The sequence below is a fragment of the Theobroma cacao genome, chromosome 10, assembly GCF_053813885.1.
Source record: "Theobroma cacao isolate CCN51 chromosome 10, ASM5381388v1, whole genome shotgun sequence".
Classification (NCBI taxonomy): Eukaryota; Viridiplantae; Streptophyta; class Magnoliopsida; order Malvales; family Malvaceae; genus Theobroma; species Theobroma cacao.
The window spans coordinates 25,372,877-25,400,731 of NC_142648.1; the positions used below are offsets into that span (position 1 = coordinate 25,372,877).

At 33.9% G+C, this 27,855-nt stretch overlaps 3 protein-coding genes and 1 pseudogene across 4 annotated transcripts; all 4 read right to left on the reverse strand.

Moving 5' to 3' along the window:
- Positions 1 to 2,603: 2,603 nt before the first annotated feature.
- On the reverse strand, positions 2,604 to 4,916 carry LOC108663650 (uncharacterized). Its single transcript, XM_018128887.2, has one exon. It carries the CDS (start codon positions 4,899 to 4,901, stop codon positions 2,886 to 2,888), a length of 2,016 nt encoding a protein of 671 aa, XP_017984376.2. The 5' UTR covers positions 4,902 to 4,916; the 3' UTR covers positions 2,604 to 2,885.
- Positions 4,917 to 5,964: 1,048 nt separating this feature from the next.
- On the reverse strand, positions 5,965 to 10,721 carry LOC18587208 (uncharacterized). Of its 2 annotated transcripts, XM_018129583.2 has the most exons (9): positions 10,447 to 10,721; positions 9,378 to 9,662; positions 8,941 to 9,000; positions 8,821 to 8,839; positions 8,630 to 8,700; positions 7,863 to 7,981; positions 7,680 to 7,777; positions 6,639 to 6,763; positions 5,965 to 6,554 (listed from the first exon to the last, which is right to left on the reverse strand). In XM_018129583.2, exons 1-9 carry the CDS (start codon positions 10,669 to 10,671, stop codon positions 6,393 to 6,395), a joined length of 1,164 nt encoding a protein of 387 aa, XP_017985072.2. In that variant the 5' UTR covers positions 10,672 to 10,721; the 3' UTR covers positions 5,965 to 6,392. The 2 variants fall into 2 exon arrangements, with proteins under 2 accessions (XP_017985072.2, XP_017985071.2); XM_018129582.2 differs by having other exon boundaries at positions 8,630 to 8,839.
- A 2,444-nt stretch (positions 10,722 to 13,165) lies between these two features.
- LAF3 (Amidohydrolase family) lies at positions 13,166 to 20,442 on the reverse strand. The gene is made up of 15 exons (XM_018128567.2): positions 20,296 to 20,442; positions 20,005 to 20,171; positions 19,564 to 19,665; positions 18,167 to 18,239; positions 17,543 to 17,649; positions 17,331 to 17,454; positions 16,585 to 16,779; positions 16,078 to 16,163; positions 15,819 to 15,926; positions 15,203 to 15,298; positions 15,017 to 15,115; positions 14,799 to 14,873; positions 14,300 to 14,431; positions 14,064 to 14,179; positions 13,166 to 13,666 (listed from the first exon to the last, which is right to left on the reverse strand). Exons 1-15 carry the CDS (start codon positions 20,372 to 20,374, stop codon positions 13,492 to 13,494), a joined length of 1,734 nt encoding a protein of 577 aa, XP_017984056.2. The 5' UTR covers positions 20,375 to 20,442; the 3' UTR covers positions 13,166 to 13,491.
- A 2,601-nt stretch (positions 20,443 to 23,043) lies between these two features.
- Positions 23,044 to 23,910, reverse strand: LOC18587210 (metalloendoproteinase 3-MMP-like; annotated as a pseudogene).
- Between the last annotated feature and the right edge of the window lie 3,945 nt (positions 23,911 to 27,855).

The window sequence follows — 27,855 nt, forward strand, 5'->3', positions numbered from 1 at the left end:
ATTTGATATCTTAACTTAGCATTCTAAAATCAAATAATCAAATGTCATTAGGATTAGAAATGCTTTTCATTATATCAAATAATGGAAATCTTATTGTTTAAGAAAGCAGAAGGGTTGAAAATTGGGAATGGCAACCAAAAGTAATCTTTGTGGCAATCGGCCAAAGAGGGTTAGGTGAAGAATTGAACATCATTAGAGTTTTGTTGGGTCTATCGTAGACCCCAGTTATGATAGGGTTGTGGACCAGTCTAAGCCAATGGGTCAAGGTTAGGGTCTAAACCTTTAGCCTAAATTCTACCCCTATAGGCCTATACATCTAGCCCTAGGTATAGACATTTTTGTGGACCAAGGTACCTTTGATTTTTCTCTCTCTTATTCTCTTTCCTATCTTTAACAATGACCCCACTTAATTAAAATATTTTTAATTTTGATAATAATTAATTTTCAATTTTTAATTGTGAGAAAAGGTGGGTTAATCTCGCACAAACCTTTTGTGCAAAGGCAGGGAGCCTCCCTACTGCATTGAATCTTCGAGGGGCCTCTCTTCAAGTAAATGACTAAATTTACTTAACAATACTAAGTAGAATAATTCGATTTCAAGTTAATTATTTTAGCAATTATAACAATTAATTGAAACAAGGCTAATATCGATAATCTTTCAATTAGTATTATTTAAAATATAAATCTCTTAGTGAAATAAGTAAAAAAATTACCCATTGATATTCTAATTTCAAAATTAAATAACTTATATTCTTCGGATAAATTTTTATGAGAAAAAAGGGTTTACGTATACTTAAGAGATAATTAAGCTAAATTTATATCTTTTAACCTTATATCATATAGATATAGCATCTAAGCATTCACAAACATTTGTGAAAATTTTCACACGTATTTACAAGTAAATGATTAATTAACTACAAATTTTATATTTAAAAAAAATTAAGAAGAAGGTGTTTATCTACACATGATACACTTTACAAAATTCATCAGATAGTTAAGCTAAGTTGAGAACTTTAGCCTTATCACAAGTAAATTAAAAAAAAAACTTGATTTGTAATAATTTTCATAGATATGTTCAAGTGAATATGATTAGATATTGCTCTAATCTTTTCAAAGGTATAAACCATACATTTAATTCTCATAATATTGAAATATTAAACATTTTGGATGAGTAAATTTTTTCCCAAAAAAATTGATAATAAAAAAAATTCATACTTATCCAAGTTGGGTAATGAGGAAAAGGTGGAAAACGTTCCTAATGGAAATAATTTAATATATATATTTATATATTAGATAGGTATAGGCTTTAAAAAGAAAAATATATGCATAGGTAGAGTATTAGGCTTTTTCACTAACTTAATATTTTTAACTTTATGAAGCAAGAGAATGTTGGTAACAATGACAAGCACCCTTTTACAATTATTGGAGTTCCCATGTCATAACCAAAGTTTGTGTGTGGCTAGCTAATTGCATTTTCCTTGCCTAGAATTGAGACTGTGGCTATTTCTCAATTTTTTGCTAATTATTGTACACAACGAACAAAAAATAGTTGTTTATGTTTGTAATATAAAGTAACGAAAGCTTGAATTTAATTTTATTAATATCTTTGATTAAATCCCTCTTTACTCTTTTTCTTTTTTTCAAAATAATTAGGAATATAGAGAGAGTTCATATGCGAATTTTAGACCTCTAACTCGCTTAAAGAGGAGTAATACGTGTTCATAAGTTACGACAGATATTAAATTAGTTTAATGACTTAATTATAATCGTATTGTTAATCATTGCAGCTTGCTGCAATGGATTCATTTCACTGCCCCAAGCTTTTCCTCTAGATCTTTTGAAGTTTTTGTTGCACTAGTTCTTCCTCACTTCTAGCACAGGGAAAGGGTTTCTAGCAGATAAACAGTCTCTCTTCTAGCACAAGAAATCTACCCAAATTTTTAATGACATCCCATTTTTCATTAAATGGTAAAAAAAATGGAGATTGTATGCTTTGTACGTAATCTTAGTATGTGTGTATATTGAACCAAAATTTGGGCAGTTTGAATCCTGTTCATTGCCAGGCAAACATATCACATACATACATAATCTTATTAGAAGTCTGGATAACCAGTACGTGGAAATGTAAAGGACGTTGAAAATTGTACAGCACACTGCATATGCACGCTGACTATGGCATTTGAACGAAAATATTACCAAGTTTACCTAGGAAAAGGAGACTGTGGACTTGACAAATACATGAAGTATCACAATGGAAGCCAGAGAGAGAGAGAGAGAGTTGGAAGCAGCAATCACTGTGGAAAGGGATAATCCAAGGACTGTTGTCTAGCATTATTGTTAAGTTTTTCAATGTCATGCAATCGGGAGAGGTTAACAAATATCACCAAACATTTGTTTTGCGTCACTTATCCATCTCATTGTTGATCTGCAAACACTTTGCATGATGTGATCATGCATGCATGAGTTCATAAGATCACCAGAATTGACATCATTGGATTCCATTCAATCAGAATCCAGCAACCTAGTCATTAGTTCATATGGTAAATCATTCTGATAAGACATTCATGGAGTTAGAAATATCAGTTATGGTGCAGCCTTGCAAGTACAGGGAAGGGCTATATATGCTGCATTGTTCCAGCTACATCAACCATGTACAATAATTGTGCATCATGTGTATGTAAAATGTTAAATATGACAAAGAAGCCATCAAAGCATAAAGACAAACGAATATATATGAAAGAAAACTACAAGTCTCATTGAAGCAACTGGGAAACAATCTTCCTAAATCAGTTTAAAGAATGAAAAAAATCTAAAAAAAGTTAAAATAATAAAACTATTCAACCTAAACCATAACAAATTACAAAATTTCTAATGATTTAATATCCCTAAGGAAGGCTGAAGCAGTGTTCTCTGATAGCAAGCGGAAGCACCGGATTGTAAGGAACAAACATTCTGTTAAAGCAATCATCACTGATGTCTTTGAAGGCATAGCAACAAGCTGAACCAACAACAATATTGCCGGTACGGACTGATATTATAATTTCTTCTATACAATTTCCAATAGAGTTAAGTGACTGCCAACACTTCCAGTTTTGATTTATGAGAGGTGGAACCCATGGCTCGTAAGGTGGCCAATCAGGTTCTGGGGGATGCTCGCAATCAGAATTGCAGTCTGGTGGAGGCGGGCAACCAGGCTGCGGTGGTGGTGGTGGTTGAGGCAATGGAGGTTGAGGAAGTGCTGGTGGTGGTTGAGGCAATGGAGGTTGAGGCAGAGCTGGTGGTGGTTGAGGCAATGGAGGTTGAGGAGGAGCTGGTGGTGGTTGAGGCAATGGAGGTTGAGGAGGAGCCGTTGGTGGTTGAGGCGATGGAGGTTGAGGAGGCTTAGGTTGAGGCAATGGTGGTTGAGGAGATGGAGGTTGAGGAGGCTTAGGTTGAGGCGATGGAGGTTGAGTTGATGGAGGTTGAGGCGGCAGCTTAGGTTGAGGCAATGGTGGTTGAGGGGATGGAGGCGGCAGCTTAGGTTGAGGAGATGGAGGTTGTGGCGATGGAGGTTGTGGAGGCTTCGGTTGAGAAGATGGTGGTTTAGGCGATGGAGGTTGAGGAGGCTTAGGTTGAGGCGATGGAGGTTGAGGCAATGGTGGTTGAGGCGGCTTAGGTTGTGGCGATGGAGGTTGTGGAGGCTTAGGCTGTGGCGATGGAGGTTGAGGCGATGGTGGTTGAGGAGATGGAGGTTGTGGCGATGGAGGTTGTGGAGGCTTAGGTTGTGGCGATGGAGGTTGATGTGATGGTGGTTGAGGAGGCTTAGGTTGAGGAGATGGTGGTTGTGGAGGCTTTGGTTGAGGAGATGGTGGTTGAGGAGATGGAGGTTGAGGAGGCTTAGGTTGAGGAGATGGTGGTTGTGGAGGCTTAGGTTGAGGCGATGGTGGTTGAGGAGATGGAGGTTGAGGAAGCTTAGGTTGAGGCGATGGTGGTTGAGGAGGCTTAGGTTGAGGCAATGGTGGTTGAGGAGATGGAGGTTGAGGCAATGGAGGTTGAGGAGGCTTAGGTTGTGGTGATGGAGGTTGAGGAGATGGTGGTTGTGGAGGCTTAGGTTGTGGCAATGGTGGTTGAGGAGGTTTAGGTTGAGGAGATGGTGGTTGTGGAGGCTTTGGTTGAGGAGATGGAGGTTGAGGAGGCTTAGGTTGAGGAGATGGTGGTTGAGGCGATGGAGGTTGTGGAGGCTTAGGTTGAGGCGATGGAGGTTGTGGAGGCTTAGGTTGTGGCGATGGAGGTTGAGGCAATGGAGGTTGAGGAGGCTTAGGTTGTGGTGATGGAGGTTGAGGAGATGGTGGTTGTGGAGGCTTAGGTTGTGGCAATGGTGGTTGAGGAGGTTTAGGTTGAGGAGATGGAGGTTGAGGAGGCTTAGGTTGAGGAGATGGTGGTTGAGGCGATGGAGGTTGTGGAGGCTTAGGTTGAGGCGATGGAGGTTGTGGAGGCTTAGGTTGTGGCGATGGAGGTTGAGGCGATGGTGGTTGAGGAGGCTTAGGTTGAGGAGATGGTGGTTGTGGAGGCTTTGGTTGAGGAGATGGTGGTTGAGGAGATGGAGGTTGAGGAGGCTTAGGTTGAGGTAATGGAGGTTGAGGAGATGGAGGTTGAGGCAGCTTAGGTTGAGGCGATGGTGGTTGAGGAGGCTTAGGTTGAGGTGATGGAGGTTGAGGCGGCTTAGGTTGAGGCGATGGTGATGGAGGTTGAGGAGGTTGAGGCGATGGAGGTTGAGGAGGCACCGTTGGAGGTTGAGGCAATGGAGGTAACGGTGGTTTTTGATTGCATGGACTTGGTGCCTCAGGGGTGAGAGCCCCCACCAATGACACTGAAATTAACAAAACAAACAATAATTTAATAACTAAACCTTGCATCCTCATTTTTCCCTCACTCCTTTCACTTCATTGACAATGCCGCCATGGTAATGCAGCACCCATTTTTATAGACCACGTTCCAAAGCACTTCACTTGCTTTACAATTCCATTTTCATTTCATTTCTGACTTGGGATTAATCTTAATCTTAAGCTTAAAATTATCATTATCCCAAGGTAATTAATATTAGGCAATAAATTTCTATATGATATTAATATAATTTATAATGTATATCTAATGATATATTATTGGGGTCACGTTGTGCTTTCATCTTTACCTTATTATATCTCAAGATAGCAATATGTTATTTATCTAGTCTCCTGATATATACTATCGACCAGAATCTGGGCTTAACTTATGTGATTATTAGTATTTTTTAGATACAAAAATAAAGCTGTAACAATCCTTGTAAAATTGGGTCTCTTCTTTTAATTAATATTTACATGCATATATAATCTCAAAAACTAAATTCTAAAAGGATAAAGACAAAATAATATGAATTCCCACATGATTTATGTCATCTAAACTATAGTGATTATTTTGAATAATGTTTTACAGAAAAATACTATATTGATTTTATTGGTTGAGAGATGATCAAATAAATAAAAAATAGTTTTAATTCAAGTGTTTTGATATATATGTATATATATTTATTATAATTCTAGAATAATAAACTAGGTTTTTATCATATTTGGCATTTTTTATTTTGTACACAAAATAAAATTAAAAATTTGAGTTGATATTTATGATTCTAGGAATAATAAATTATTGTTCCCACCAAGTTTGGGGCTCCTTTATTTCTTTCCCTCTAATCTCCATTTATCAGAAAAAAAAAATTATGTAATTTATTTTCACAAGCCTGGCCTTCGAGCTTCGACAGGATTTTCCAGCCTGGCTCAGCTTGAAATATTATTATATTAATAAATATTTAATTTTAAGTCTACAATATACTTCAAAATAGAAAACTATTTTTTTAATATTTTAAATGTAAATATAATTTAAATAAACGGATCATGCTGTCAAACTCGAAACGATCCATGAACACCTCTAGAGATAACAGAAGTACATCAATTGTGGTCCAACAATTGCATATATTACTCATTAAACACAGACTTTTTTCTATTATTACTTTGCTAAATACAAACAGCATGAAAATGATACAGGCATTTACAAAGGTTTCTGGAAACAAAACTTTTGGTGCTGTACAGGGATAAAGAACTACTGAGCCTGAAACCCTCTGTCAAATTCATATATGAACTAGCTTGGTTGGTGATGTTCCAACCATGTTCAAATATTCAAGTGTCAATGCCTATGTTGCATCTCTAAGTTCGGGTCCATCCATCTTAGGCTCTGTGCCGGCTTGTGTTAGGACCCCGTTAGGGATCCCACACCCTTTTCCAGACATGTGAACTTATGTTCTGTAGACTAAACTCTAATTTGACTATCCATCTGAGAAAAGATGAGTAACAGTTTTTAATGTGGTACAACGTACTAAGGCGTTACCATGGCTCGGAGTTGTTGCCGAGAAAATTTCTGACATAAGATGGCCGGGTCCAACCTTCCTCCATTGCAATGAGATTGAGACGTACAATCAATTTCTGCACAGCATCTTCTTCTAGGTTGCTTACTGAATTCGTTGGCTGGTTTTCTGAGGAAGAACTCTGCAATAGTTTATTAAATCTCTTTAATCCAGTCCATAAAATTTGAATTAAAATTCAGATATTATGCCACACTGTAAAATTTACCTTTGTGTCTTGATACAACTCGAGATATTTCAGAGCCTGCTCATACAATCCACAATGGTAAAGGAGAACACTGTAATCTCTCATTTCCTTTGGCTCGGTTTGTAGAAGAATAAGACGTTCGCATGCTGCAACAAGAGTAACAATTTCATAATAATAAAGTAAGTACATTAACCTCAATATCACATTTCAAATGTATCAAGGCAAACAATTTCAGGAGAAAAAACCATTGGAGAAGGGAAATAAAAAGATTTTTCTTACAGCAGGTTGGAGAAAATAAATTCTAAAGCAGAGGAAAAGGACAAACAATATAAATGAGGAAAGCAAAACATTGAGCTGACAAGAAAAAAGCGAAGGAAGATCAAATGCTTAGACTGGAAATAGAGCAAATAATCTTCTTAGCCTTTTCATCGCAAGAGAAGAGGACAATAGAAGGCAAGCACCAAAACACGCTTCAACTATCCTCCCATTTTATTGATCATTGATAACATGTTCATCTCAATCGACACAAATTGATCCTATCCATAGGTTCCACGAAGTCCTTATTTCTAACTCCAACAACTTAGAAAAAAGAGGCAGATCATATTCCTATTTCCTTTATTTTTCTAAAAAAGAAATTATTGCAGATTGGCTGATAAAAAGCATACCAAATTCTCAGATTAAACTCATTTACCATGTACAAGGCAGTTGGCCAATTTAGTGCCAGGTTCAGTGCAAACTGCACTCAGGTTGTTGACACTCCATGTCAATTATGGAAAGGCCATTTGGGTATTCATGGGGGGTTGCATCACGTTATTTTGGTTTGAGTACACTTACTTTTGCCTTCCTAGAGAAGGCACTTGTTCTTAGATTTTCTGCTTAGCCAGGTTTGGGCTATGTTGGGTTCAGATCATTCACCTTTTAAGTCAGATTTGGATTAGGTTGGGTCAGGTTTTGGGTATTAGATTTAGGTTAGCTTTTGCCACCTCTAGACTATCATGATCTAACATTATTACTAAAATGAAAAAGAATTTACTCCTGTAACATCATCTTCTAAATACATACCAGCCAAAGCACGCCTCATATCCCCAAAATGCACACTGGTCCAAACACCCCGCTCTAGCCTATGTTGAGCAGCCTTTGCAGATGCAAGCTGATAGCCACTACAAGAAAAGAATTGTAAAATGATAATCTGGAACTTCAAAAGCACATATAAACACAGATTATATTGCAACACAGATCAAATACCTCTCTTGAATGCCATTATATTTATCAATACAGTTAGCAGCATGTGCTGCCCTTAAAAACAAACTATCAGCATGATCATGTTGAAATGGCCAGAAAGCATCCTTCAAATTTCTCAAAATCTGCAATCATAAAACTATTTGATAAGAACAAAATAACAAAAACAAAAAGTAAAACCAAGTAAAAACAAAAAAGGGAGAAGATGCAATATACATGACAAATAGATCAAAGAAAAATGCTAAAGTTGCATATATGGAAAATAAATCTCCCACAAGTACCAAAAAAGAAAACAGATAACCCACAAGATGAATGTTATATTGGAACTCTTCATATTCCACATAATCAAAATTTAAACCAAACTACCACACCAGTTATAATATCACTTAAATGTTGTTGAGATCTCAAAAATGCCACCATTAGCTTCTCATAAAACATAGGAGAAAAGAATTGCAAAAGAGAAAGGAGAGAATTAATCAAATAGTTTGCAATCGTTTCACATATCAGTTTCTTCACTTCATTGTACTGTAAAAAGCACATGCAGACATAGAACAAAGCTGATATCCAATTTAGCATCCACTTTTTCTACTTATGTTCCTCTTTTGTCCCCATATTGTAGCAATTAACAAAAGTGAAAACACAATACACAAGATACAGTAAAAACGTATTGGAAAATCAATAACTAGTATTTTCTTTTCACTTAACTTAGATAGGATCTAAAAGATAAAAGTAAGAAGTTAAAAACATATAAGGGCCAAAAGTGTAAATGTCACCTCCTCCATTAACATTTGTACTGTCATTATGTGTGGCTGATCAGACTCTTTGCTTTTTTGCTTATCATAGGCTGTAGGAAGACCATGAAGATCAAGTGGGAAAAAAATCTCAACATCAAAATCCAGAAGGCCCCACAAGCGAAGCATTTTCAGGATCTCTGAATATATAAGAGAAAGCATTACAGCAGAACCTGAACGATGTGTCAAAACCTGCTCAAAATTTAAGATTCATTAACAAAACAATCCCTATAAAATGGTATGCCCTTCAGAAAAGAACATAAATTCATATAATAAAAGGCTATCTTTCATACCGAGTGAAGATAAAGGGCTCGTGGCTCTGCTTGATTCTTTGCACTAGATCTTCGGAAGCCCTAAAGAAAAAAGTGAATCCATGGACCAATTAGAAAAATATGACTGAATTAATAGCTAGAATTAAATGAAGTTAAAAGTATTAGATTGATTTGCAACTAAAGAAGACGGAATGCTTCATTTTGGTATATAGAACTAAAGAAGCATAGTGGCAACAGTGTAAAATACAACACATTCTGCACATGACATTTACTGAAGAAAAAGTTTGTGTTACCCAAAATGTTGCATAATTCCTTGAGTTCAATAGAGTTGATTCAGTTAGTCAGTAGAATTGGAAAAATTTTGTTTGTTATAGCGAATAGACCTGAAAGTGAAACTAATAACACTAATAAAATTAAGACATTAAACTATGAGCATTTAAAAATTTTCTTGTAAGTACCTTTTTCACAAATAAATATTTCTCTATGCTCTCCAAAAAGTTCTCCTGTGACGATCTACATGATGAGTTATAGTGAGAGCAGTAGCCCATGGAAAGATCATCCAATCTTTCAAGGAAAGCATCCACCGGCAGAGGAACAGAAGAGTGGGAAATTAGAGAATCATCCTCCGCTGCTATGTAAAGTGCTGTTCTCCCCAGATCAACACATCTATTTATGCTAATACTAGTTTCCCTCTCGATATCAGATAATTTCTGAATTTGCAAAACGAAACTCTTCCTCGCCTCCTGCTCAAAAATCAATTAAACTTACAAAATATTTGGTACAAACTTTAAAAGAGTAACTATCAAGCTCAAACTTAATACATCACCAAAATCGCCATTGATCTTTAAGTCTTATGTTTTTTCTTTTAATACATATGAAAGCCCATAGGACTTCAATAAAGAACCGCGAAATAAATCCCCACACCCATGCTCCCCAAGATTCAAAGCTAAAACCTTCAAATCAAAAATTTCGAGTTCTAATTGTTACAATTGTCCCTTAGACTTGCATTCTAAAATCACTACAAACCTTCCTAAAATAGTTTATTTTATTTCACACACGTTTATCTTCTTACTATTAATGGCATGTCAGGGTGGAAAGCACAGGTCTTTAGTAATATCCAAATAGATTAATGTCACCCAAAACAAAATTACCATATTGTTAAACTTAAAAAGAAAAAAAAATCATGCCAAAATATCCACAAGAACGATCAAATTTACCATAATCGAATATTCTTCAAATCTACCAGGGAGACAAGAAAAATAGAGAGACAATTTAAATAAAAAATTTTCCAAATTAAAATTAAAATTTACAATTTATTCAACATTGATTAGAACAAAAAAAAAACTTAGCTGAATTTAAAAAAGAAAATTCGATCATAATAATGGAAAATAACTCCACCAGTAAATTCATCATAACAATGAGATGAGAGGCAAAAAAAGGACAATCATATCAAGATTTTTCCTAAAACTGGAAAAATTAACCAATTTAAAAATAAAGAAATAAATCGTAAGAGAAATGAGAGAGTACTCTGGCGTGAGAGGTATCGATTCCCGTGGAGTCGAGAGCATCGTGCAAGGCGGAACTGAGGTCGGTGGAAGCGCGCTGAGGGGATCCGCTACGGCAAACCACACGGTAACACGGTGGAGACGAGGGAGAAAAGGAAGGACACGGTGGGAATTTGGAGAATTTAGAAGGAGAAGGCTTGGGAAGAAGCCAAAGAGACGACGAAGAAGCTGCGGTTATTGAGCTCATCGCTGGTTCCTTACGGAAGCCTTCTTTCTTTTTTCAACAAAACAAAATAGGAGGGATAAATAAAGTATCAAGAATATCTAAACGATTGATGTTGAATTTGTTTTTGACAATTACACTGGATCGAAATATTTTTCTTTTTCTTTTTTTTTTAGAATTTTAGTTTAATAGTAAGAAAATGACGTTTTGGATATTAATGATTGAGGGATGAAAATGAAAAAAAAAAAACTAGAATTTTACTTTAATTTTTAGCACTTTGGCTTTATCTTTTTTGAGAGGACTTATTGGAAGGTTCCAACCAGGAAAATTTATGGGAAGGCACTGGTTTTTTATAGGGAAAATTACACTTGGGTATGATGGTATCAAAATAAATTAATAGTCAGTCATTTTTTGTAAAAATATTATTGGATATTGTAATGATGTTAACAAGTGTAGTTGTCACAGCCCACACTTCTAAGCAAAAAAACATGTGAAGGAAAAAAACCATTATTTATAAATTCAAAATTAATCCTATATCTTATTAATATGATATCAATGACATTTTACCCTAATTAATTATATAATAAAAACGTTGCATTAGCTCTTTTATATATAGATAAAAGAGATCTATTTTGATTCGAGTCTATCTCAATTTTAATATAAGAGTTTCACATTAGTAAAGAGTTAAGTATATTTTTATATCATTTGTTATAGATTCACATTTCTAAACTGAATGATATGCCTCTTAAGTGAATAAAAGTCTTTATTTATACACCCAAAACTTATCTCATGTTTTGCTAATATGAGATCTATGACATAATCTAACCCTTATCGAGTGTAATAAAAAATTAATTAAATTATTGAAAATATCTTTTGATAAAAGTAGGTACAAGTCATTATAATGTAATGTACATTTTGTAGATATTTTAATTACTTTAAACTAATATATATCATTATGAAAGGATATAAAAATTATTATAACAAAGTATATATTTCTCGTCTAAGTTATAATGCATATAATGGTTCCATAAAATGTGATTTAACTATATATACAAGATACATTATAAAATTTCATGCATGTTTTAATTATCATAATTTAAATATTTTGTTATTTTGAGATAAATCAAGGTAAACCAAATGTGTAATAAGAAAATGAAAGAGGAGAAAACAAAGTCGAAGATGAAAACTCAAATTATTATAATGTTATATACAATTTATTCTCATTCTAAATTTGAATTTTTAAAGCATGTTAACAGCAAGAGCAAGGTACTCTGGCTTTCACAATAAATATCTCATTACACTTGAAATACATAAATTACACATGATTACACCAAGCGGTAATTTATTTTAGTTAAAACCACCCACCGACCATTAGTTTGTTTGCATCTCACTTCACCCGAGCGTGATTCCCCTTTCTAAATTTAAAAAAAAAAAAAAGAGTGTCACGTTGTACTTTCTGTCTTCCTTTTTTTGTCACGTGCTTTTATGTTCCGAACACATGGTTGGCAGTATGTTCGACTAAAAAAAATGAAAATATCAAAATGGTTAATTAATGAAAAGTTAATTGAATTTGGAACCTTGTCCAAAAAAACAAAAACCAAAAACCAAACAATCGCAATTTTGACACTTCAAATGATCTACTATTGACTCAAACTCAATTATTATTAGCTATATTATACCTATCAAAAAAAAATTTTATTAGCAATATTAGGTGTTAACTTATATGTTAAATGAAAATTAAGTGAATTTGGAAATTTGTTGAATATAAATCCAAACCTAACCCAAACCTAATTTTGGTTTTGCTTGAAATGATCTATTATGGACTCAAACTCAATTATTCATGACTAATGCTAATTGAAATTCAATAGCAAAGGTATATTTTCTACTACTTAAATCAATAATTGAAATTTAAATATATTGATTTGATGCGTAAATTAATTTTAATGTTTTAGACTGAAAAAATCAAAATATGATAAAAGAGTTTTTAAAATTTTGATAGTTTTAATTTAAGATAAAATTTTTTTTAAATGATTTCATTTTCAAGTACATTTTTTTAAGATAAATCAAGAAAACAAATCAATCACGTCTATTGACTTATAAATCTTATCGTATAACACGTGACATGATATTTAATTTAAAAATTTGAAACATATGTCAAAATAGACATGACAATTGATTGAAAAGCTCAAGACATGTGTGAAAATAGACTTCACCTAGTAGGGATTAAATAGCTAATAAAACAAATTATCATGTTAGAGCATGAGATAATTTCAGATAAAAATTTTTAAAGTAATTTCATTTTCAAGCACATTTTTTTTAAGACAAATTAAGAAAACAAATCAATCACGTCTATTGATTTATAAATCTCACTTATCTCATTGTATGATACTTGACATGACATTTGATTTCAAACTCGAAACATGTGTGAAAATAGACATGACATTTGGTTGAAAAACTCAAAAGACGTGTGAAAATAAACATGACATTTGATTGAAAAACTCAAAAACATGTGTGAAAATAGACTTCACCTAATAGGGATTAAATTGCTAATAAAACAAGTTATCATGTTAAAGCATGAGATGATTTCACCAGCATCAACCCTAAGTTGAAAAATACAGCATTATATTGGTAGGATCATTACAAACCCTAGCAATTTTCGTAGTCCAAAGTTTCTAAGTGATATCATACTAAGCTGCAAAATTTTCTCCAAATCAGACAAGATGCTGCTGCATTCCATGGTTTTCATCACAATTAGTAGGTTGCCTATATGAGCTATTCATTGTACGAACTGTCTGGTACATATTAACGGCATGTAGCTTATCGATATTTTGGCATCAAAGGCTTTCATGGATACGCCTGCATACCGCCAACATATGTTGCCTCAACTGATGCAGATCCTTCTGTAGCAAACTCATCCCATGAATCAGTAGACAGAATGACAAAATCAGCCAATTTGCCTGTTGATAAAGATCCTATTTCGTTCTCGAGAAAGCATGCCTGTGCAGCTGAAATGGTGTGCCTGTCATGGTGAAAGTGTAATTACTGATGGGGGGAAAGCATCAGCTAAAACTATTGAGTGAGGAGCAAGTATTAGGTAACCGAAAGGAATAAAAGGAAACAAAAGAAAAATGAAAGATAATTATTAACATTTACAGTAATAGAAGCAAATTATTAATGAGAAAGGCAATGCAAAATCCAAAGAGAAAGGCAGGAATGATAATCAAGCGCATGCACTTGGACACTTTCTTTTAAAAGTTTGAATGACCTTCACTAAGGACTGCATTCATTTCAATTACGATATGGAATATGGTTTCTTTCTTGAGGCCCCAATACTAAGCATTGGGCTACAAGCTTTTAATATATAAAAAATATATAAGTATGCATCTAAGCGATAAAGTGGTTTCAGTGTTGCTTACGCAATTACAGCATCATTCAGTGAAAGGCACTCAGATGGAATCCAAGCGTTTTCCCAACCAGAAGGAATTCTTTTCATTGCTGTTCTTATAGCCTGCAAAGGGTAAATGCTTGTAACCTGAAACAACAGCAATGATCAGAGGTTAAGTAAAGAGCATACTGAAAATGCTTTCTAAGAAAATGAAATAAATGGTGGAAACTACTAGAAAAGAAATATTCATGAGAGGATATTGCTCACAGGCCAATCAGAACCCAGAGCCAACAGTGCATTGCTTAATAGAAGTGACTGGAAAAGATATGATCCCTTTTGAGCCCTATCCACCCCAAGCTTTCTGATCGCAGCATCAGCATCAACGAGCAAGTGATCTGGCTGTTGACAAAAGTATAAGTATGATCAAACCACTTTTCAAAAAAAGAAAAACAAAGCATCATCAAACCAAAATTATTTCCAGTAGCATTATATAAGAGTATTTTGTGGCTATCATTTATGTTGTAGGGCATATATTTCATGCATCCTTTTTATTGAAATTTGATCACCCTCACATGGATGCATCTAAAATTTCAAGTTTTTAGCAGATGATAAGAGAACATAATGCAAAAGTGCAGATGGAATTCATGGTTCAAACATGAAGCGCACAGCAGTTAAAAAATCCAAACAAATATGTTTTCACATTTCATAAGCAACCTCTTAGCATAAATAATAAACATCTAAAGGTAGTGATGAAAAGAATTAAAACCTGTACTGATGCAATAATTCCTTGTTGGCCAAACCGGTCTGCTGTCCCAGGGGCCAAATGCTGGGCGTGCTCAATCTGAAAGCATTTGTGCCCAAAATAAACTACCAATGATTTATAATAATCCTAATTAAAAAGGAGACAACCCAATCCCATTGAAACTGAAATTAGCTTTTGAGTGTGCATGTGGCCTGAAAAATTCTTGAGATTTCAACCATTACCCTAAATCTCCGATCCCTCTTTCCATTTGTTGAGGCAACTGATTCATACATATCCAGAATCAAGTCATTTGCTCTATCACCTATAGCATGGATAGCGACCTGAAATAAATTAAAAGCAAAGTAAGCTTCTGTAACTGATAAAAGAGTTCACCTGAGAGAGAGTTAGAACTATTAACCATGGGTGACCTGAAGCCCAGACTTGTCAGAAGCCATTGTCATGTTGAAAAGACTTTCAGATTCCACAACTTGTAAGCCAGAATTGTGAGGGTCATCAAAATATGGCTACAATATAAGAAAAATGTGATGGCATTAGATATTAACTTGCAGAAGAGGTAACCGTCCTTCCTGCTTAATGCCAGAGAAGATGGAGAAGCTGATCAACTTTAATCATACTGCTTCTGCAAATCACCTCCTTAAAATAATAAAAGATGCTAGTAAAAGCAAACACGAGGCTCCTCTTTGAGGTTTAAGTAATGAAGCAAATGTATCTCATGTTATGACTTCACAATATCTAGTTTTTACAAAAGGGAAATTAAAGGTGCTTAGACCAATGTACTGATTCACTTGAAAAGCACCTTAACTAATTCAACCAGTCGGTCAATCAATAAGATATAATACCTCATTGCTTTTACCCATTAATGTGTCCACTTGGCTTATCCTTTATTTCAGTAACATACTTTTCAATTTATCATCAATTCAGATATTTTGTGTTAAAGAACTATCAAAGACATCTGATAAACCGTCTGCATATGTGAATATGATTTACCAAAAGGTCAGTGAGCACAAGTTGTGTGGTTCTCACCTCATGGAAGAGAGCACTATTGGAACCCAGAGATCCATCAGCAAAAGCTTTAACACCACCAAAGTAAATCCAATTGCTCAGGGCATGGCCTGCTTTACGAATTACGTCCTGATATGACAAAGAAGCCTCATAAAAAAACCAAAATGGAAAAAGAAAAAAATCTGAGAGTATGATGTAAAACAGAAGGGTACAAAAAACTTTAATCTCTAACAGGACATGCTATTGCACTATGAAGAGAGAAACTGATGAGAGGTCATACATATAACCGTGACCAGGTCTCCATTGGAAAAAATAAGCATACTCTTATTATCATCATCCCTGAAGAATCAGCCCATTGATACACATCTGTTCAAATAATAAAAAAGAACAACTATAAATTGGCAAAAGGTGATATCATTTTCCAAAGGTTTGCATTTTAAGGTTTCTTAGGGCAACTTTCAGCTCATGCCAACATATGCCAAAATCGACTTTAAATCCTGGAAAGGATGAAGGAAATAATTATGAGGATACTTTGATGCCGATCTGTTACATCATATCATAAAGGGCGTTTTAAATACCACTTGCAGTTTCTCATATCATTTTTAATTGGTTTATTATTTTCTCCACAACAAATTTTAAAACAGGTCTTTTATCTTAACGCAATGGCATGAGGCTATTCACATAAAGAGCTAAATTGTTTTGAATAACATGCAGGACAGGAAATACAATTAATAGTTTCATTTAATTTGATATTTACAATGACCCCGCAATCTATTTTAAGTGAAACCTGAAAAGTCCTGCCAGGAATGCTCAACTGGCGCCCCAGGAAAATATCTCCCAAAATCAACGACAGCTGTGACACCCCTTGTCAAGGCAAAACTGCTAGCTCTAAGCATGGCTTCCCTCCTTTCATCTACAGAGACCTCTGGAATCCTGGCAAGAATAAATTCCATCGCAGCATCAATCAGCAGACCTATAGGTTCTGCATAGTCATGATGGCAATTTCATTTAAGCAACAAGTTTGTAAACTGTTAACTTAGTTACATTAAAAAAGAACCTAAGGAAATTCATAGCTGGGCATTACATACATTACCAAACTACAAGCACATGTGAGGCACCTGTAAGATTCATATTTACAAAATTATATGACATACCAGGCTTTATTTACTGAAAATATGCCTGCCATGACAGTTGATCTGGTTAAAACAATGTTTGTCAAATTTCTGATTCTACACAGCAAAAATTTCAGGGAAAGAACTTATAGAAAGTACTTATGTAGAATCTACACAGTCAGAAGAACATACAGCAGCCTATTTATTAATACATGGAGAAGCAGAACAAAATTTGTTGAGACAAAAGAATCAAACCTTCTTTTTAATATCTGATATAAAAAAATGGACATTATATCTGATAAAAAGGAATAAGAAGATTAAACTATATTCAAGTTTTTATTTAGCTTTCAAGGGGGAAAATGCTGTATGTGTCCACTAAGCAATATCAACCCTAAAACCGGAAGCAACTAAATAGACACACCTCCATCAGAAGTTCTCATAATTGTTCCACCATTTGGATCTTTAGATAAATTAGTGACTCCAGCCAACTTTAGTGCCACTGAATTTGCCAAGCCCATATGACCATCCATCCTTGTTAGCCAAACCTGCACAATAATATATTACCATGCTTGATAAAGAGAGCCCCCTATGCTGATATAAATAGCTAATGTAAATCAAACTACAGCTTCTTACAGGATTATCAGATGTGACATCATCTATCCAAGATGCCACTGGCAGTTCTCCTCCCCAAAGTTCATTGTTCCATCCACCACCCAAAATCCATGAACCCCTTTTGGCTTCTATAATTGTTTGTAAGAACCAGGGAAGTAAAAGAAGTTCTATGAGATTTAGAAAAGCAGGTAAGAAGCAAAAACACTTAAAATAACTTTATTGAACAGAATCCACCTCCCCACGGTTAAGTTCTGACAGTTTCAGAGGGATGGACGATATCAATAACAGGCCATTAGTGGGTGTGTAAAAACAGAACTAATTATGTATCTTGGGACTAGAATAGAGGTTTGTATATTTGTTGTCCACAATTTATAGCCTCAACTTTCATATTGAAAGCTGAAATCTAAACTTCACTGTAAGCATTATGATTAACAATTTTGAGACATAAAGCATTATTTCTAAAAGAAAAAAAAGATGTGCAAAAGGAAATTAACTAATTTTCCAAACTGTCTAGAGGCTACCTTCAGGCTGTAAAATACATAGGTCTTACATAGGTCTTAAACTATGTTAAGCTAAAGAATAATTTGGATGGTTCTTTTGTAAAATACAAAATTACTAAAAAACAATTAAAGAGCAGAAAGATACTTAGTGCTGCTTCTTTCACCCTTCTCACAACTTCATCTTTCTGATTGACACCTTGGAGTTGTACACACGCCATCTGTTTTACACTAGAAAATCTCAACTTTGCATAGGTATATATAAACTACAACTACAGGAACAAAAGCAGATGCTCTCAGTAATAGAGAGAAAGATTAAGTTAGAAGCAAAGCACCAACTTTCAAAGTTTGGAGGCATAACTTTGAGGAAGCTATCCAGAAAATTAATTATGGCTTGGAAGTTTGCTAATGAAAGGGTATGGTGTGAGACCCCTATCCTTTATCTATGGGAAATATTTGATGAAGATGGGAATTCATAAAGAAACCTAAAGGGGCAATGAATGACAATGAACTCTTCTTCTGTCTTTTTTTAACAACAGCATGGCCAGCTATTAAAGAAGACACCTTTAATATAACCAAAGGATTCAGAAATTAACTATCACTACAAGCTACTGTGCTCCACCACGTATCAAGATCTAGAAACGGTGCCTGTTTATAAATTTCTGTTTCTATCTAGCAGCGGCTGCTTGCAAGCATGTTATATACACTATTTCATGTTAGCTAAGATCGTGACCCTCTATAGAAATAAAGGAAATCAGACACAATCTTTTAACACATAAAAACTTATTAAGAAACACTACAATGGTGAGATCTCGCATGGAACCATAAGAAAACAGAAAGATATAAAATATGAAACACTACCTAAGAGCTCTAGAATATCAATAAACATCACAAGAGAGGTCAAAAGAAAGCATTGTGAGACAGGAAAAATCAATAGAAAAGGCTTCTCAAGAACCTAAGTTTAAACTCCAAAACTGAAGTGTTCCAATCACTTGAGAGTCCCACATTCTTCCTCCTCATAAACTCCAGGACAAAATATAACCTTCCAAGGAGCAGAGCTTCTGTAGCATTTTTTAATTAGATAGTAACAAACTGAAAAGTGCTTTCTACGTTATTAATGAACCCATGCTAACAAAAAGCAACATGGACAAAACATTTGGCCTGACCCTATAGGCTATGATCCCAAGTCCTAACCTAAGTAATGCTTGTCCGACTACACCAACACTCACTGGGGACACAGATTAACCACATGAATGATGGACGGCTTGTAAAAGTAATTACTACATTGATTTTATGTTTTTGTCAGACTTATCAAATGAAAAGGCGGACTACTGTACATAGAGCAAAATGATTGCATAGTAGCATAATACCTTTCAAAGTACTCCCCTCATCAAAACCCAAATTTAAACAAAAAATAGTCCAGAAAAACTTCTAATGTAAATAATATCAGCTTAGTGAAAGTGAAAAGATCCCTCAATTGAAGAACAGGAAATATAGAAGGCAAGAAAAAAAAAGCCCATTTCAGTAGATGGAATTTCTAAAAACCTGAAGTCCTGCAAAAATCAAGTGGACGTGAGAATCGATAAATCCAGGTACCACAATTTTTCCTTCAAGATTCAGCTCTTTGGTGCCATATCCTGACAAATCCTGCATTCAAGTAATTAACAAATTTAAGCAGGAAGATGGTTTTCAAACTTACAAGTTTGAAATTTTTTAATTTCAAATGTATAGTATTATTCAAAATAAAAATCTAAGTTGAAAATACTACTAGTATTCATCAAGAAAAGCAGCTAAACAAGCTTGATAAATGGGGAAAACAAAAAAACAATAATGTAACTTATGTCACTACAATAGCAAAGAATAGCCCTGCAGTCCACAGTTTTAAGAAGAAAGCATAAGAGCCAGTAACCAAAGAAAAACCCCACATGCAAAATTTAAAAAAAAAAAGAAAAAAGGTGTAGAAAATAGAAGAAAAATAAAAACAACCTGAAGAGAGGAATAGTTGCCAACACGGAGGATTCTACCGTCACGAATAGCCATGGAATCAGCAAAAGGAAAAGAAGGGTCACTTGTGAAAATGACCCCATTTTTAACAATCAAATCAACTGCTAATTTAGGTGATGGAACCAATGAAGCTCTCCATTTCAACCAATCTGACCATAAAAAAAAAAAAGGAAAAAACTAGTTAAGCAACAAGATTAAGGAGAACCCAAGTTGGTGAATTGTGAAAGGAAGTAGAAAATTAGGGGGATAATAACAGTGTTGGGTTTTAGTTACAGTTGGAATCGAGGAGATGGAAGAAGAGAATGGAAAGAAAAATGGCGATGGAAGCTGAGATGACAATGAAACGATTCATGCTTCTCTTGTATGTTTTCCCTCTGTATCAGCTTTGTTTACTGTTGAGTTTAAACAATTACTAGTTAATAAATTAAATAAGAAACAGTTTTAATTACTATTCATGATTTTTTAGAAAGTCCGAACAGGTGTTCTAAATTTGAGTCGTTTTGATTTTTATTTCGATTCAGCTTACAAGGAAATTAGTAATTGAATTTTGTATTTTTAGTGTTAAAGTTCAAGTTATAACTACATACGATTTTAGGAATTCGTCCTCTTCGACTTAAAAGTTTAGAATTGTCACTAATTTTTTATTTCATTCAAATGTGATTAGTTATTTAATTAAATTCATTTTTTTTAATGAGATCTTAAACTTGCATTAAGTCCATTTAAAAAAAAAGAAGTTTAATTTATATGATTTGAAATTAAGTTTAAAAGTACGATTATACATGGAAAGGATTAACATCCTTGTAATATACGTTAAAAAAAATACCAATTAATCATTTGTTATTTTATTTTAATATTAAACTTAACTAAATTCTTATTGCCTTAGTTATCAATTCTTATATTTTATTTTCTTATTTATCTTTAGATGTTGGAAACCTTTCTTAGACCCCTCCAATGCTATAGGGGGTTTTTGAAATTCTTCACACCTCGGGAGCATTCGAAAAGACACGTTTATTTGCTTGAATAGACTATGTGATCGAGCTTTAACAACACTTGACCATGATGATTTTTGGTTTTCAATTTTATATATTTTATTTTTCTTGTTTTTAATTATTATTATAATTATCATTTGTTGACGTGTGAATAAAATCTTTATCTCAGAAAAAATTTTCTAAATCATCCCAACTTTCTTAAGAAGTCTAACAATTTCTTCTCACTTATAGAATTTTTTGAGAAAGTTCATCTTTACAAACCTTCCAAAAAAGATCCTATGGTCAAAGTTGTTTTTCAAAAATCGGATATACGTTATTAATATTCATAATGCAACTATGAAATGATAATATGATTTTTCAAATTTAAATAATGAAAAAAAAACTTTGTATTAAAAGAATTATTCATAAATCATTCTAATATTTTATAAAAGTTCAAAAGTTTTTCTCACTTGTGAAAATTTCGAAAAAACTCGTCTCTACAAGTTTCTCAAAAAAATTCTATCATTAAAGATTTTGTACTCATTTGCAAAACAATTAACTCGCATGCACTCGAATATTTAATTCATTAATTAGTACATTATTTCTTTATCTAAAAAGTAGGTTTTGAATCTCTTTTTTTCTAATTATAAAAAAAATAACTCGCATGCAATGTAAAATTATGGATGATGCAAAATGCTTGCATTTATAAATGTAATATTTGATTTATAACTTTGCTATAATATAATTGTTATTTTACTTTTTGATTTTAAAATTATTATTTGAATTAATGGAATTTTGAAATATAAAATTAAAATTTTCTTAACATTTTAGTCAAAATTGTAATTAAGTTCTTCACTTAAGAAATTCGACTTGAAAATACAATTTTTCACATCCCAAAAGAGATTCTCCCTCAGAGCAATTCAAATAACATTTTTTTTTTATAATTAATTTCTAACTACTACATTGATTTTGAATTTTCTATTAATTAGTTAATTATGTATATATATTATTTTTTAACAAATAAAATTTAAAATAATTATTTGAGTTACTAGAGTATTGAAATATAAAATTAAGATTACCTCAATGCTTTGGTGAAATCTTAATTAAATTACTTATCTAAAAAAGTGATTTGAAAATGCGAAATCTCATTTCTGGGCAATGTTTTATGACAGGATAAACTCAAATAACACATTTTTATTTTTAAAATTTATTTTATCATATTTCTTTATATGTATGACTTTTTTAAAATTTTTCTTCTTCTAATACATTAATCAAATAATATTATGCATAGTTTTTCATATATATATTTTTAACTTCATTCCTCCATTGTTTGTTAATAGACACAGCTAACAAAACAAAATTAAACATTTAAAATGAATTTGTGCAAGCAAAGTTTAAACCCAAATGTACAAAAAAAAAAAAAAAGAGATAATCCAAGTGGAGTCCTGGGCCAAGCAAGCCCAAAGTCACCTAGACCCGATGGCAATCAAGTGGGCTTAGTCCAGCTGGAACACTACAGGCCTATCCTTCCCACGGGCTTGAGCCTGCTCTTCTTGGAGAGAGGGCACTCCACTGACACGGCCCCTAAGTGTCTCCACTTTTGGCCTTGTCCCTTTTTTTATTATTTGATTTTTCTTATTTTATAATTTTTGAAAATTTTATTTTTTTTGGCTTTAAAAGTTAACAATATCTAATTAAAAATCAAACTCAGATTGATTTTAAACTTAAAAAGTTCAAAATGACTCAATTTTAATTGAATTTACAGTCAAGCTTGATCTAATAGCATAATATAAAAATAAAATAAAATACCAATAAATAATGTAAAAATAAAATAAATAAACTATATGGATGAAAATAAAGTGAGGTGTGTTAAAATAATTTTAACACAAATCAGAAAAGAAAATACAAAGATTTTTCTTTTTCTGCCGTAATTATTTTGTCAAAAATGAAATATTTTATTGGACTAGACTTCCTATATGACTGGAAAATTAAAATCTCATGACAATATCGATGAATACCAACATAAATGTATAAAATTTCACTTGATAACTCGTCATTCCTTGTATAGAGCCTTGATTCCTTCAATAGCATCCCGATCCAAATCCTTGGATATTCCAGGCCCGACGCCTGGGAACATAATGCCATTCTCATCCGAGGTGTGCTCCAAACCAAGAAGGTGTCCAATTTCATGCAATGCAACAGTCTCCAAATGAAAGCTGTCTGGGGTAACACTTTCAGACCATTGGTATTCTCCATTATAGTGGAATATCCCACCAGTTGGTGCGGTAGCATGAGCTAGGTCTCCATAAGGGGGGCCTTCGAAAGGGTGTCCATCATTATGATCACCACGTTCGAAGCTAATAGTGACATCGGCATCTGTATAGTTGTCAATCCTCCAAAATGTGAACTGTGTATTTGCAGCCCAGTTTTGGAAAGCTCCTCCAACGGGGTTTATGGCATCGTCACGAGTTCCTGGAAGAAATGCATAAGTGAGCTGGAACTTGAGCCATCTGAGGTTTCCTGGGAAGAAAGAAAAGTGGGGCGCCTTTTTCTTGCCAGAACGCATCCGAGATGTACCATTGATGATATCTGGTACCCACATCGAGGCATCATCATCTTTGATACTGTCTTGGCATCCAAAACTCCATAGGAATTCAAGTGGAAATTAAGCTGGTACATTTTGATGGCAGACTCCAGGAGATCATCGAAATAATCATCATTGGCATGAGTTTTGTTCTTGCTATAGCTCAGGTAACCGAATATTTCCAAATTCTTCTTAAGCTTGTGTATGTCTTTAAGCTTATCACAAATCAAATGGGGATGGCTTTTTGTCTTTTGAGTCTGCTAAAGCAGACTGAAACAGCAGTGGAAGGATAAGGAGGGTGCAGAATGAGAAGAATGAAATTGCTTCGTATGCCATGATTAAGCTCTAGCTTTGCTTCCGTGGTGTGGATATGGCATCCTGTCTCTATTTATAGCTATAATTAATAATATTTCACCCTTCACTGCCCGGAGGAAAAGGCGCACAAAGTGCTTTCCTTGATTTGATTTTTGGTTTTTGAGGCTTCTGTGATATGATTGGATGCTTTTCTGATCTACCGTATCTTTGGTTTGTGATGTTGTGGAATCATTTATTTTGTGATTCAGGTGCCTTTTGTCTGTTGAGCGATGTTATCTTCTTTACTGCTGCCGGTTATGTTGCGGTTGGTTGTGATAAGTTGAGCTGCTGATGGTTTCCTGGTTGTCTAACTCTTTTGTGATGAAAATTTCCATGTTGAGTTTTGTTTTCACAGTGATTGTATAGTTTTGGGATCCCTTCTTTTGTGTGGTTGGCTGGAATTCCCTTTTTTCCTATATTTTCTGCTTTTCGGTTGATTCTTTCTTCTGAGCTCCTGGACTGCGGGTTTCATTCCTTGCTTTTGTCAATGAATTTTTTACGTTTTTTCCTCGTTTTGCCTTCCCTTGGCTGTATCATTAGGAGCTCAAAGCATTCCAGCTGGTTTTGGTTTATTGGAATCCATTAACGGTGACTTTTAAGAGATCAATACTCATCAGTTCTACATAGTCAGGTGTCATCAATAAATTCTACATGCCTAATACTATCCAATGCCCATGAAAAACGTAATAGGAGCGAACATTAATCGATTCTAGTTGAATAAATTGATAGATATCAATTGAATTTGATTCGATTTGTTTGGTTTCGATTAGTTATTTTGATCGATTTTTTATATTTAAAATTTATTATCAAATTGATCTAATCGATCAGAACAAAATTTTTTTCTGAAAGATAAAATAATTCATAAATACCAGGGAAAACCATCCTGGGAAAAAAAATACAGACAGTTTCAGCCTTCGGAGTGAGATAATCAGACCAAAGGCAATGAAAACCAGACACTCACAACAGAGAATACAAGAACACGAAGATTTCCAGATAAAACAACAGAAAGGAACAAAAAAAACAACCAGAAGAAAGAAGGATCATGGAAAGATAAAGCCTGCCGCGAGACCATAGTCAAAGGAGCACCCCAGACACGCAAAAAGGAACCAGGCCATTCAAACACAGAAGATTAGAAAGACCATGAAGCAGGGGCATCAAACGAATCAGAAAGAGGACATCAACAACAACAATGTCGCTCACACAATACAAGAATGTCCGATAACCGGCAAGAATCCGCAACAAGGCAGAGATAAATCCATGTCAGAAGCAGCGGCAACAACCAGCAGAGGCTAAGGAACAGATCAAAGCAGCCAGAGAGGACCAGAACAGAGGAAAGAAATAACAGAGCATAACTAGGAGTGGATAATCAGAAAATCATCGGTCCCACCAATCCCATCCTTAGCGAGCTTGTCCGCAGAAACGTTACCAGATCTACGATGATGCTTGATGCTTCATCTGCCGACCTTGGGTTTAAGATTCTCGATCTGTCTCACAATATAACTGGATTTCCATAGAGAATCCTTTGGATTTTGCGTCCATTTGACGGCGTTAGTAGAATCACTTTCCCCAAGGAGATCATAACTACCGACCCATGAAGAGGCAGCAAAAAGAAAAGAACTTCTCTAATAGCCATTAATTCAATCATATTAGTCGATTTCAGTCGAAATTAATTTGATTCGAGTTTTTCAATTTCAATTTTAATCAATTATTTCGATTAATTTTCAATGCCTAAAATTTCAATCAAATTGATTGAACCAATCAAATAATATACAATAGTTTCCTTTTATTGGGTTCAAGGAGGTCTTTAGTTCTAACTTCTAATTTTTTTTTTTAATTTAGTAAATATCCCACAATCAATAAAATTTCTACTTTTAGACAATAGATTTTTAAGTATCGTACCATCACTCTTTTGTCGCGAACTAGAATTTAAACCCAACCTCGTATTTAAGTAAGGTTATAAATCACGATCTTACGTTCTTAATCCAAAAGACATGTTTGATTGGTGGTAAGAAACCCATGCTTATATACCAAAGACCCATCATATTATTTCTCACTGATTTGAGATTCATGACATTTTATTTCACTCAATTGTGTAATGCTCCCGTTGCACTGACTCTTTATTTGTAGAGAGAGGGAGTCTTATACTATTTCAACTTTTGTATCTCTCATGGGGGCCTCACATCAATGAACATTCAAGTCTGCTCTGATATCAAATGTCACGGGTTAGAATTTACGTGACGTTTGGTATTTTATAATATAATGTGATTACAGGTAATAGGAGAGAGTAAAAGTCGATTCGATCGATTTTCAATTCAGTTTTTTGTAAAATTGATCAAAAAATTAATCTCTTCTAATCGACCGAATTGCATTGTATCAAAAGTTGATTTCGATCGATTTTAAGAGGCTTCGGTTCGATCGGTTTTGGGTCGATTTTTATGGTGTGACTTGGGTTGTGAAGGATTCAAACAGAAAAAGAAACACCAAAACAGATGATTAATAATAATGGATCCATGGGTTGTGAAAGATGTTTGTTAGCAACCGACTGGCATTTAAAGCACCAGTTGAAGAATGGAAGAGAACTAACTTGGTTGGTGCTTGCTGGTTTAGGGTTTAGTATGAGAGGGAGAGGCGAAAAGGGAAGGGACAATTAGAGGGGTTGGGGGAAAGAATAGCAGCAGCCTGTAAATGTGTTGCTGCTTTAAAGGAGGGGGGGGGGGGAGGGGGTGGGTTTATTGAAGGGTAATATTGTATTTTCCCCCTTAAAATAAAAAAGTGCTTGTTGGTCTGTTAATCAGTCGGTCCGAGGGGAAAGAGTCCCCCCAGACGATCGAGCCGATCCGCCGACGAGGTCGATCAAAACAACTGACAGTGGCTATTGCAACCGTCAGCTGTAACCGTCGGTTACAATAGCCGACAGTTACGGTCGGTTGCCTTGTTGCAACCGACTGCTGCACACTCTTAACAAGTAATGTGATTGCAACTAATATGATTGTAGAGAAAATAACATTACAATGTTTGGTATATAATCAAAGTAATTATTAAAATACAGGAAAGATAACATGATTGATTTACAAGTATTTTACTAGGAATGTAATGCTAATTTTCAAAAGTACTCCTGTTTATTAAAATGTAACTTTAAATATACTTGTATTTTTTATTTTTTATTTTTTTGTAATAGCATCTCTTAAATATATTTTTAAAGTTATATATTTTATTTTTATTTTTTATTATAATCTTATATATTTTATTTTCATTTCTTAATATAATTTTCTATATTATATATTTTATTTAATTTTTTTCTCTTTAAAAGACAATATAAATTTTATTAGCAGTTACTATGACTACTGAAAATAATAAAAATACATCCTTGAAATCTATATAAAAAAATAAATTATAATATTATAAAATATATTTAACAAAGTAACAAAGTTAAGAAGTAAAAATATCTTTAATAACATTGTAGAGTGCAATATAATTTGGTTACATTGGTTTTGGATTGTAATTATATTGCATTCATTGGTTATAATGAGATTGCATTGTTATTTTACATTGCAATGGTTTGTTATAAAATAAACACTATAATGTAATTTAATTAGGCAAATTGTAGGGAACATGCTCACACTTTCTTAATACCAAATATCAAAGGAAAAAATCAATCGATTTTTTTTTCTTTGTGAGAAGAGAGATTCGAACTTTACTCTTTATATAAGGAGATTATGCACCAATCAATAAACCAAATACATAAGTGTCAAAAATCAACCAAACTTGTGGATCGGTTGCATCAAAAACTAGTTTTGATATTAAAATGCATGAAAAGTGAGGTTCAAATGCTCAATGGTTATTTGATGTTTGTTGATATTGAATAGATGTTATTGAGTCTTAGATCGTTGAAAATGTATGTTTTAAAGCATGCTTTCAAAACTATGT